This window comes from Salminus brasiliensis, chromosome 2, assembly GCF_030463535.1.
Source record: "Salminus brasiliensis chromosome 2, fSalBra1.hap2, whole genome shotgun sequence".
Classification (NCBI taxonomy): domain Eukaryota; kingdom Metazoa; phylum Chordata; class Actinopteri; order Characiformes; family Bryconidae; genus Salminus; species Salminus brasiliensis.
The window spans coordinates 9,451,040-9,462,322 of record NC_132879.1 but is presented as its reverse complement, the minus strand read 5'-3'; the positions used below and the strand labels follow the sequence as shown (position 1 = coordinate 9,462,322).

Here is an 11,283-nt window from a genome sequence, read left to right as displayed (position 1 = left end):
AATAAACATCTAATAAATAAATAACAATAAAGTCTAATAAATAATAAATATATATTGTGTGGTATCTATTTGTCACTTTTTTTGACACAACGTTATCTCAGTTTAATAAATTGTTGTCTCCATCCAATCCCCTAGTCTGACAGCCAGTCTTATTGAATGAACATGGAGCTGGGGGAGGTAAAAACTACAACACCCAGAATCCCATTCGGAGCGGAAACAAGCGCCAAAGCAGACATGCGCCGTGCGCGCCGAGCGGAGGCCCTTTCCTGTCTGAGCGAGGCGTGTAGAGAGATCGCGGACACAAGTAGGTGAAGAAAAACCTTCAAATTCAACTTAAAACCACCTCATAAACGGGCATGATCCGTCTGTGCGGCGGTATAAGAGTGTAATTTAACTATCATCTAAAGGTTGGAGTGATTATATAAGGTTTAAGGTGAGAAAAATGCTCAGAAAGATCACCGTGTTGTCCATGCGGTCCATGCGGCCGCGGCGAGCTCCGGCACGGCGGGCGCAGACCTTCCGTCTCCGGGTTTAAGCACGTTAAATGGGTCTGAAGTCAAGGTCTGGGCCACTGACCTGCTCAATAACACGCTGTTTGAGGCGTAGACCGGCTGTAGCTTCCCTGCTCGTATTATTTCGGTGTTAGCTGGCACGGTTAGCACGGTGCTCACGCTATCTGTGCAGTCCACCTTAAACGGGCAGGCAGCTGAATGGGAGAGCTGCGCTGTTTAAGGTGGAACGGGAAAATCGCAGGCACGGTGTTCGCGATGTTTACGCGATGTTTTAGTAGTTTAAACGTTTAAGTTCAGAGTGGATAATCAGCTTAAAGCTCAGTTGAGCTGCTGAAGAGATCGTGGACTGCTTAAGCGATGTGAGGTTCACGTTATTTGCGTTTTGTTGAGGGTGGCGCAGCTGCATGCAGCGTTCAGGTTATGAAATTAAACGTTTATTAAATATTTCGATGTTCATAGGTTTTAGAGGCTTTAATCGACCCTCGTTTTTGGTTCCTGTGCGCATGACGTTTAATTTTGATGTTTATTGTTGCTCAAACGTGTCCATTTTAACACTTAAGCTCACTGGCAGCTACATTTATTTATAGTATTATTAAAAATGAAGAAAAGCTTTTCAACGTTGTACAAATGTTGCCTGTAGAAATTAATCCGCCAATGACCGTTCCCCTCACTGGGCAAGACTGGCTGCTGACCGTCTTAATATTGTCAGTTCATTCATTATTGAGGCTCTTAGACATTTAGGTTCAGATCTTAAGCTTGAATCTGTTGAGATCTCTGATTTTAAGGATGACCAGGAGCAAAGATGCCCAATTTCAATCAATCTGGAGCTCACCTGGTTATTTTTCACCCAGATTGTCTCATTCTTTAAATGGTTGGTCATTAGGTGTCCCCCCCCCCCCTTATCCGGTGTTTTTGCGAGTAAGGATTGAGGGGGCCCACCCTGACTTGGCGGGAGGCTGCAGCCAAATCCTAAAGCTCCAGGTTGTGCTGATACCATTATGTTCTCTTGCCAGAATGACGGAGTGGGAGACCGCACCAGCTGTGGCTGAGACGCCAGAAATCAAGCTGTTCGGAAAGTGGAGCACGGATGATGTTCAGATCAACGACATCTCCCTGCAGGTGAGCAGACTGTGAAGGAAAGGTCCACCGCTCCACTTTTTGTGAACATGTCTGGAGTCTGAAGCTTGATGTGTATTTTTTTTTTTTGTTTATTTCTGCAGCTTTAGGCTAAATGGTTGTAATATAGGACTGAAACAGGGTTCTTTCAGCAGTGGAACCTTTTTTTGGTGCTATATAGAACTCCTGTTCCATAAAGAACCATCTGCAATGTATATGTGGATGTGTGGAGCTATTGGAGCCATGTCAAACTCCTTAAAATCAGTTTTAAAGACTGTATTTTGTAAAACTACTGATTGAAGCGAGACTAGAGTCACATCCTGATATTCCTCGTTGTCCTGGTGTGCTATAGTCCTCGCAGAGCAAGCTTTCTCTGCTTATTCATTGGCTGCTGCTTTTCATTGCTCAGCCAATCACCAGCTCAGAAACAGTTCTGATGAACCGATCCTCTTTAATCTTTAAAAAAAAAAAAAAAAGACAATTGTGATCTCTGTAAATGATGAAGTTTTGATTTGGGAAATCAACAGTATATGATTTGATTGGGCTTGTGGGGTCTTTCACAAAGAATAACATCTGGCCTATTGAAAAAGGAAATACCTGAGGGACATTTCTATTGAAAGGTCTTTGGATAGCTGAAGTAAAGTTTAGTATGTATGTATAAAAAATACATTTAAAAAATAATAGAAATTCTTAAAGGTTTAAGAACTATGAAGTTTGGGGGTGGGGAGGCACATTCAAAAAGACAATCTTCAGAGTATGGCCCCTGAGTCTTATCCGTTTCAGTGTGGGTCCTCTGGCCTGCTTGCAAATCAGCGCTGAAGAGCTTTGTTTTCCTCCCTTCAGGACTACGTTGCTGTAAAGGAGAAGTACGCCAAGTACCTCCCTCACTCCGGAGGGCGCTATGCCGCCAAGCGCTTCCGTAAAGCCCAATGCCCCATTGTGGAGCGCTTGACCAACTCCATGATGATGCACGGCCGCAACAACGGCAAAAAACTGATGACCGTGCGCATCGTGAAGCATGCCTTCGAGATCATCCACCTGCTGACTGGGGAGGTGAGCACATGGACACAGTACAGGCCATTTTTTTTATTTTATTTTTTTTTACGTGAACTAAGATTTTAAGGGCATTTTCAGATTAATCAGACAGGTGAGGTATTTGTTTGTGAATATACTCAAGGGTATATTTGACTTACTATGAGCCTATAACTTCTGATCGGCTCAGAGTCTAGAAGTCTGGAGCGAGACTAGAGTCACATCCTGATACAATCCATTGTCCTGGTGTGCTATAGTCCTCGCAGAGCAACCCTTCTTTGCTTATTCATTGGCTTCTGCTTTCCATTGCTTAGCCAATCACCAGCTCAGAAACAGATTTACTAAATGTCATGAAGATGTTGAGACTTGCACACAAACATTCAATATTGCTAAACTTATGGAGGTGGAGGTGGGTAGTATGGTTTTCGGAACATATTGGAAGTATTGTCAGAACCTGAGCACAAATGGTGCAAACATAGATTGGATGCTCCCAATAGTCTGGTTTTACCGGTTTCCACAACAGAATCTGGTGTATCAAACACACAGGTGTATTGGCATGCTGTATTTAACATCATTGCAATGTTCCAAAAGAGTTCCCTTCCCCTTTTTGATGCTGTAATGAAGTTGTTATACCCATAACAGCTAATTACCTGCATGCTTGCCTAGTCAGTAAGCCAGAGTAGTAGTTGATCAACACTTGTTTTCTGCCATTAGACTCATTTGCTTTTCTTGTTTTCCTTTCAGAACCCCCTGCAGGTGCTGGTGAACGCCATCATCAACAGCGGCCCCCGTGAGGACTCCACCCGTATCGGTCGTGCTGGTACAGTCAGGAGACAGGCTGTGGACGTGTCTCCTCTTCGCAGGGTCAACCAGGTACACAAACACGCTTGCAGTGACTCCACGCACCGAATTTATCCACATGCAGATACAGAGAGGCTATCTTGCATTGGATGGTTCAATACAAAATAGTCCAGATTAAACACTGAAGCAAAGCATCAGTAAAACTATTAAAGTCAAATTTTTTATTATTATTGAGGTTTTATTGCATTCAGCCTCATGGAAGAATCTGTGAAGTCAGGCAATGATGTTAATTTCTGCCACTAATTTTTATTACTTTATACTTTAGCTGATGCTTGGCATTGGACAGCTGCTCTGAGCGTGTGATTCGGTCAAAAGTGTCTTTCTATGGAGACCATAACCTGTGTATAAACAGTGAATTCACTCGTTTAGAATGGGTGTCTGGCTACTTTTTAATCACACAGCATATCTTTTAGAGTAGGACTAGTCACATCCTGGTATTGCTCATTGTCCTGATATTCTGTAGACCTCACAGAATAATCCTTCATGATCTTTTTTGTTTGATAATTAGAAAAATATGCAGTTATTTTATTAGGACTTTTACTGTATTAGTAATCAAGTAATCTAACATTTGTTTGAATTTACAGTAAGTTAGTTAATGTATAATTGTCATATTAAATTGAAAAATTGTAAAGATCCTATCAACTTCTGGTCAGCTTAGAGTCTAGAAGTCCAGAGAGCGAGACTAGAGTCACATCCTGACACTATCTATTGTCCTGGTGTGCTATAGTCCTCGCAGAGCAAGCTTTCTCTGCTTATTCATTGGCTGCTGCTTTCCATTGCTCAGCCAATCACCAGCTCAGAAACATCCTTTGTAACAATTTGAGTGATTTTTGTATTGGTTACACACTTTAGCAGAAGTTATCAGTTTAGAAATGGTAGTCCTGGCCTTTACTCAATTGTGGCCTGATTACTGGTCTGTCGCCGGATGGTCACTGGAGATATCAAGCACTGAGGAGTTGGTACTAGATGGTGTTTTTCCTTTGCTAACTGTCTTTGTTTTTGCCAGGCTATCTGGTTGCTGTGTACTGGAGCAAGAGAGGCCGCCTTCAGGAACATTAAGACCATTGCTGAGTGTCTGGCTGACGAGCTCATCAACGCTGCAAAGGTAACAGGACTACAGTACAGCAGTACTTGTGAATTATTCCCTTGAATTACTTGTCCTGGAGGTCTTGAGTTTGGTGATTAACCTGCTCAAACAAACCTGACTAAACTCAGCCGTTATACTGACCAAGATCACCAGGCCAGCATTACTAACACCAAGCTTATACTGTAAGCAACAGCATGGTTTTAGGAATCAATCGTCATGCTAAATAACCCTCACTGAGCCAGTTCAGTATGGCTAGTCTGAGTTCACAGTGATCTAACTGGATGTTTTCCGGAGAGCGAGACTAGAGTCACATCCTGATATTCCTCATTGTCCTGGTGTGCTATAGTCCTCGCAGAGCAAATGTTCTCTGCTTATTCATTGGCTGCTGCTTTCCATTGCTTAGCCAATCACCAGCTTAGAAACACCCTCTGTAAGGATTTTAGTGAATTTGTCCTGGTTGAACATAAGCTGAGGTGTTTGTTTGTTTTTTATTTATTTATTTTTCTCTCCCCCCTTCAGGGTTCGTCAAACTCCTACGCCATCAAGAAGAAGGACGAGCTGGAGAGAGTGGCCAAGTCCAACCGTTAAAACGCCTGTTTCTTTCTACAAAAAGATGAAATAAATAAATTTGAAGAAATTTCAGATGGTCAAGAGTGGTTGTTGGGCTGCATTGTTTGTAAAGGTGTTCTGCTTGAAGTTCTCTCTTACAGTACAATACTGTAACAGACCAGAGTGAAAATTAATTTTCCATAATTTCCAAATCTGTGTAAAATGAAGGGGAAACAATTGAACTAAATGGAAAGTAACAGGCATGACTTAGGAAAGAATATTTTGTTTATGTAAATCAAGTGTTCTTTCTACACTTTAGGAATTATTATTATTTTTTGTAATATTCAAAATTAAAGGTTTAATAGTGCTTCATAACGAATGTCACAGAAATCTTAACCGTACAACAGTCTTGCACAGTGCTTTGACTGTTAGAGGTAAAGGTAAGCCTCTAAACTACAAATTTCAGTTTGTCTACATTAAAATATTGGATTTTAAGAGTATATTTGGCTTTCTCGAGAATATTTAAGGTTTGTTTTGGTGTCAAAGATTCTTAAAGTCTTTTAAGGAAAGCTTTTGAGGGAGGGGGATTCTGGCCCCAGATCTACCAGAGCTTCATCCATTTGACCATGAAGACACTACATTTAGTAGATTAGGATAAAAAGGTAACCCTTCAAAAAATAAAAGCTTCTTAAAAACCTAGATTTTAAATGGTACAACTGGCAGTGGAATGCTTTGATTGTTCAGAGTTGACTGGTCACATGAGTAGTAAGATTAAAATATAGTATATTAGAATATGTAAAATGGAGCAATGGTCCTATAAAATGAAGTAAATTTATAAAGTAAAATGTAAAGAAAGAAATGACAATATATACACCAAGTTTCCACAAAACAGAAATGAGTGATGAGGTGAGCATTGCTGAGTGTAAAGTGCAGCTGAGCAGAAGTGATTGATGTTCAGTGAAAAAGACCTGTGTGTTGGTCCTGGTTAAGAACTGAATGGCCTGTGGGAAGAAGCTCTTCCTCATCCTATTTTGTGTTTGTTTTCAGGGAGAGAACTAGCATTACTTGCCGTAGATGGAGCTTGGCCTGGATTGTGCCACCTCTGGAGAGTCCATCTCTCCTGCTTGTTGCCAACTTACTTCCACAAAAAGTGGTTAATCTAAATGTATACTACAGTGCTTAAACACAGCTGAGAAGAGCTAAACCGCTGTTGGTTTAGCACCATGTAGCTTGCTAGCATTGGATATACACTATGTGAACAATAATACTGGGACACCTACAGCTCCATAAGCATTAATGTGGAGTTGGTGCCCTTTCACAGCTCTAACAGCAAGTTTGGAGCTCTGCAGTTATTGAGTCAGCATTGTTGGAGACGTTTCTGCACTTTGCTCAGCACTGGGCGCCCTGCTCTGTAACTTTACATGAGTTGTTGTGGTTCCTATTACAGAACCACGCTGAGATTCAGTTTCACTTTCCAGACTGACCTATTCTGTTACTTATGTTTGTAAAGCCACAGTGCAGGTTCTTTATTTTAATACACCTGTGGCAATGATCAAGAGGTGTGTCCAAATACTTTTGTCCATACAATGGTGCTATCAGGTAGCCTCTCAGAAGTCTAAAAGATCCACACAAGTTCTGCCTTATTCTAAAACATTCTATAAAGACTCTGGTGTGTGTATAACAGTGTGCTTGCTTTTTTACTTGGGGTCATCTTTAGCTTGTAAGGTAGGCTGGTTTTAAATATACTTCTAACTAGATTCTGCTAACACTCTTGTCTTAAGGTTAACATAGAAGCTTGGTGCTCACTAGTTGATTGAGGTGCTGATCCAGGTGTAGTTTCAGGCCAGCTAGAAGTGTGAATTGCAGAGGAGGAGCCAAGTGCCTCCAATCTTGATAAATTAGGTGTGGAGCACTGTGTGGTGCACGTCTGTAGCGGTTTGTTAGACGCCATGACTCCTAGCTAGAATATCTGCTGCAAAAACTTTTTTTTACTCAACTCTATTCTGTTGTACTTGAAGATGTGCTTTGCAATTCCTGTCCTCACCTCTGACAGCAGCCGGAGGTGCAGATACCGATGCAGACGCCGCAATTCCGGTAACCTCATTTACTCACCTTGTTCTAATACCAATGTGATGGTAACTGGGGGACTATGGACTTGCCAGTCTGCAGTGCAGAAGGCAGATTTCATTTCAGCTTTTGCTTCTGCTCGGTCTCTAAACTTCCTGGCACTGACTGAGACGTGGATCACCCCGGACAACTCTGCAACTCCATTTACATTTACATTTACATTTACGGCATTTAGCAGACGCTCTTATCCAGAGCGACTTACAAAGTGCTTTGCTATTTACCCAAGAAAACCTCAGCTAGTTAGAATAGACTAATACAAAAGATACCTCCAAGCTTAGACATTACTAAACACAATACAATAAGGCAACCATAGAACTATTCGTCCAAGTACTCTCTGAAGAGGTGGGTCTTCAGTCTGCGTTTGAAGACAGCGAGCGACTCGGCCGTTCGGACATCCAGGGGCAGCTCGTTCCACCACTTTGGTGCCAGGACAGAAAAAAGCCTGGACGCTTGTCTTCCGCGGATTTTGAGGGATGGTGGGTCGAGCCGAGCCGTACTTGAAGCTCGAAGGGCTCTTGGTGCGGATCGGCTTTTGACCATTGCCATCAGATACGGAGGGGCTGGTCCGTTCTTGGCTTTGTAGGCCAGCGTCAGGGTTTTAAATCTGATGCGGGCAGCTACAGGAAGCCAGTGGAGAGAACGCAGCAGTGGAGTGACATGGCTGAATTTAGGGACATTGAAGACGACCCGTGCCGCTGCATTCTGGATGAGTTGCAGGGGCCTGATGGTGCGCAGAGGGAGACCAGCCAGAAGAGAGTTGCAGTAGTCAAGTCTGGAAGTGACGAGAGACTGAACAAGCACCTGGGTGGCCTCTCTAGAGAGGAAGGGTCGAATTCTCCGGATGTTGTACAGAAGAAATCTGCAGGACCGAGTTACGTTTGCAACATGACTTGAGAACGATAACTGATCATCCATCACTACACCAAGGCTTCGGGCTTCAGTAGAGGGAGTGACCAGTGAGTTCTCGAAGGTGATGGCAAGATCGTTTCTTGGTCCAGCAGTTCCCGGGATGTACAGCAACTCCGTCTTGCTGGGGTTGAGTTTGAGGTGGTGAGCCGCCATCCAAGACGAGACGTCGGCGAGGCATGCTGAGATACGGGTGGAGACCTGTGTGTCAGACGGTGGGAAAGAGAGCATGAGTTGAGTGTCGTCGGCGTAGCAGTGGTAAGAGAATCCATGGGAGGAGATCACTTTACCAAGAGAGTGGGTGTATAGTGAGAAAAGAAGAGGACCAAGAACTGAGCCTTGTGGAACGCCAGTGGAGAGACTACAAGGAGCGGACGTGTCGCCCTGCCACGTTACCTGGTATGAGCGTCCCTGCAGGTATGATGCGAACCATTGCCATGCAGAGCCGGTAATTCCAAGACCGGCAAGGATAGACAGGAGGATCTTGTGGTCCACTGTGTCAAAAGCTGCGGAGAGGTCAAGAAGGATCAGAACCGAGGACAGTCTGGCAGCTTTAGCTGCATGGAGCTTCTCTGTAACTGCAATGAGAGCAGTTTCAGTAGAGTGTGCAGCTTTGAAGCCAGACTGGTGGGGGTCCTGAAGATTGTTCAGAGTGAGAAAGAGAGACAGTTGGTTGTAGACGGAACGTTCGAGAATCTTTGAGAGGAAAGAGAGAAGAGAGATAGGTCTGTAGTTGCCGATGTCCAAGCTGTCTAGAGTTGGTTTCTTTAGGATGGGCACGACTCTGGCAGACTTGAAGGCCGATGGTACCTGACCTGATGACAAAGAGCTGTTTATGATAGAGGAGATGAAGGGGAGGAGGTTTGGAGCGATTGTTTGGAACAGAGGGGATGGAATAGGGTCTAGTGGACAGGTGGTAGGATTATTGGAGGTGAGAAGATGTAGGAGGTCATCTGTGGAAAGAGGAGAGAAGCAAGTCAGAGAAGAGGGAGGAGGAGGGCAGTGTCTAGAGAGGGGGGTAGAGGCAGGGGGGAAGGATCGGCGGATCTTGTCAACCTTTTCTTCAAAGAAGGAGACAAAATCGTCTGCAGACAGGGTAGTGGGAGGTGGGGGAGTAGGAGGGTTGAGGAGAGAGGAGAAGATGGTGAATAGTTTGCGTGGGTCAGATGCAGAGGATTCCAATTTCCCCCTGTAGTAAGATGCTTTGGCGGCAGCAACTTCCGTTCTAAACCTGGAGAGAAGAGACTGATAGGAGTGGAGGTCGGAGTCGTGTTGTGACTTCCGCCACTTCCTTTCAGCCAGTCTTAGCTCTCTACGGTTGTTGCGGAGAACATCTGACAGCCACGGGGAAGGTGGAGAAGAATTTGCTGACCTAGGGGAGAAAGGGCAGAGAAGGTCGACAGAGGTGGAGATAGAAGAGAGGAGAGTGTCTGTAGCAGTTTCAAGTGGGAGAGAGGAGAAAGATTCGAGATGGGGAAGAGTGGTCAGGACAGTAGAGGCAAGAGCTGAGGGGGAAACAGAGTGAAGATTGCGGTGAAGAGTGGAAGAACTTGCAGAAGTGGTAGTTGAAGGAGCAGAGAGGGGGAGTGAGAAGGAGAGAAAGTGGTGATCAGAGAAGTCCAAAGGAGTCACAGCCACATCCAGAGCAGGGACAGGTCTGCTGAAGATCAGGTCCAGAGTGTTCCCTGCTCTGTGTGTTGGTGCAGACTGGTTGAACGCGAGATCAAAAGAGGATAGGATTGGGAGAAGGCATGAAGACTGGAGTTTCTCTGATGGAAGGTTGAAGTCGCCAAGTAGAATAAGTGGGGCGTCAACAGGGAGTCCACTCAAGAGAACATCCAGTTCATCAATGAAACTGCCCAAAGGACCAGGAGGACGATAGAGAACAATGATGAGAAGTCTAGTGGGAGAAGAGACAGTAACAGCATGGTATTCAAACTCCAGCTGCCTTGTCGTCTGCCTTTGCCTTTTCCCACTCTCCACGAAAGACTGGCAGGGGCGGCGGCACCGGTCTACTTCTCTCTCCTCTGTGGCGCTTCACCCCGCTCTCTTTTTCTAATCTTGACATTTCCTCTTTTCTCAGTTCTATAATCAATGCTCGAGGTCATGAAGCTGCTCAACAAAACTTTATTCTTAGGAAAGTCAGTTCTGAGATTTATCTGATGGCTGTTCTGAGATTTAGTTTCATTTGTAAAGTGCTTTTCACAGAGAATGTTGTCACAAAGATCCGGGTCTGAGACTCTTTTGAGCAAGCCAGTGGCGACAGTGGCAAGGAAAAAAACCCTCAGTCCTGCTGAAAAAGACAGCCTGACAAGCTAAAGCTGGTCAAGCAGCTTGAGATAGTTGAATAGCTTAGCACTTGACCAGAATAGGGTATGGTTTCATTAGGCTTAGAAGGATTAGGTGGTCTAAAAGTATGATCAACCTCACCAAGTTTGACCGTGCTGGTTCACCAGCATCATCAAGCTGGTCAACCAGCGTGACCAATAAGACGAAGCTGTTGATCAGCATGATCAGCATCACCAAGGTGGTCAACCAGCATGACCAATAAGATGAAGCTGTTGATCAGCATGATCAGCATCACCAAAGTGGTCAACCAGCATGACCAGCAACATGAAGCTGGTCGATCAGAATGACCCATGACCAAGTTGATCAACAAAATAACCAGCATCACCAAGTTGATCGACCATCATGACCAGCAAAATTAACCTGGTCAACCAGCATGACCAGCAAAGTGAAGCTGGTCAATCAGAATGACCCATGACCAACCTGGTTGATCAAAATGACCAGCATCACCAAGCTGGTAAACCGGCATGATCAGCAAGACGCAGTTGGTCAACCAGTATGATCCATGACCAATCTGTTTTGACCAGCATGACCAGCAAGGTAAAGCTGATCAATCAGCATGATCAACATCACCAAGATGGTCAACCAGAATGGCCAGCAAGATGAAGTTGGTCGACCAACATGACTCCTGACCAACCTGCTCGATCAAAATGACCAGCATTTTGGTCGACCAGCTTTATCTTGCTGGTCATGCTGGTCGACCAAAATGACCAGCACCACCAAGCTGGCCGACCTAAATGACCAGCA

The 11,283-nt window shown here is 44.4% G+C and overlaps 1 protein-coding gene and 4 non-coding genes across 6 annotated transcripts; all 5 read left to right on the top strand.

Annotated features, from left to right (window-relative positions):
- Positions 1-255: 255 nt before the first annotated feature.
- Positions 256-5,245, top strand: rps5 (ribosomal protein S5). Of its 2 annotated transcripts, none has more exons than XM_072674295.1 (6): positions 256-304; positions 1,526-1,631; positions 2,472-2,681; positions 3,405-3,533; positions 4,528-4,626; positions 5,128-5,245. In XM_072674295.1, exons 2-6 carry the CDS (start codon positions 1,527-1,529, stop codon positions 5,194-5,196), a joined length of 612 nt encoding a protein of 203 aa, XP_072530396.1. In that variant the 5' UTR covers positions 256-304; position 1,526; the 3' UTR covers positions 5,197-5,245. The 2 variants fall into 2 exon arrangements, with proteins under 2 accessions (XP_072530396.1, XP_072530395.1); XM_072674294.1 differs by having other exon boundaries at positions 278-308.
- LOC140550491 (small nucleolar RNA SNORA3/SNORA45 family) lies at positions 1,929-2,061 on the top strand. The gene has a single exon (XR_011979186.1). It is a non-coding gene; the product is annotated as a small nucleolar RNA SNORA3/SNORA45 family (small nucleolar RNA).
- On the top strand, positions 2,866-2,998 carry LOC140550492 (small nucleolar RNA SNORA3/SNORA45 family). The gene has a single exon (XR_011979187.1). It is a non-coding gene; the product is annotated as a small nucleolar RNA SNORA3/SNORA45 family (small nucleolar RNA).
- On the top strand, positions 4,197-4,329 carry LOC140550490 (small nucleolar RNA SNORA3/SNORA45 family). The gene has a single exon (XR_011979185.1). It is a non-coding gene; the product is annotated as a small nucleolar RNA SNORA3/SNORA45 family (small nucleolar RNA).
- LOC140550493 (small nucleolar RNA SNORA3/SNORA45 family) lies at positions 4,903-5,035 on the top strand. Its single transcript, XR_011979188.1, has one exon. It is a non-coding gene; the product is annotated as a small nucleolar RNA SNORA3/SNORA45 family (small nucleolar RNA).
- Positions 5,246-11,283: the final 6,038 nt, after the last annotated feature.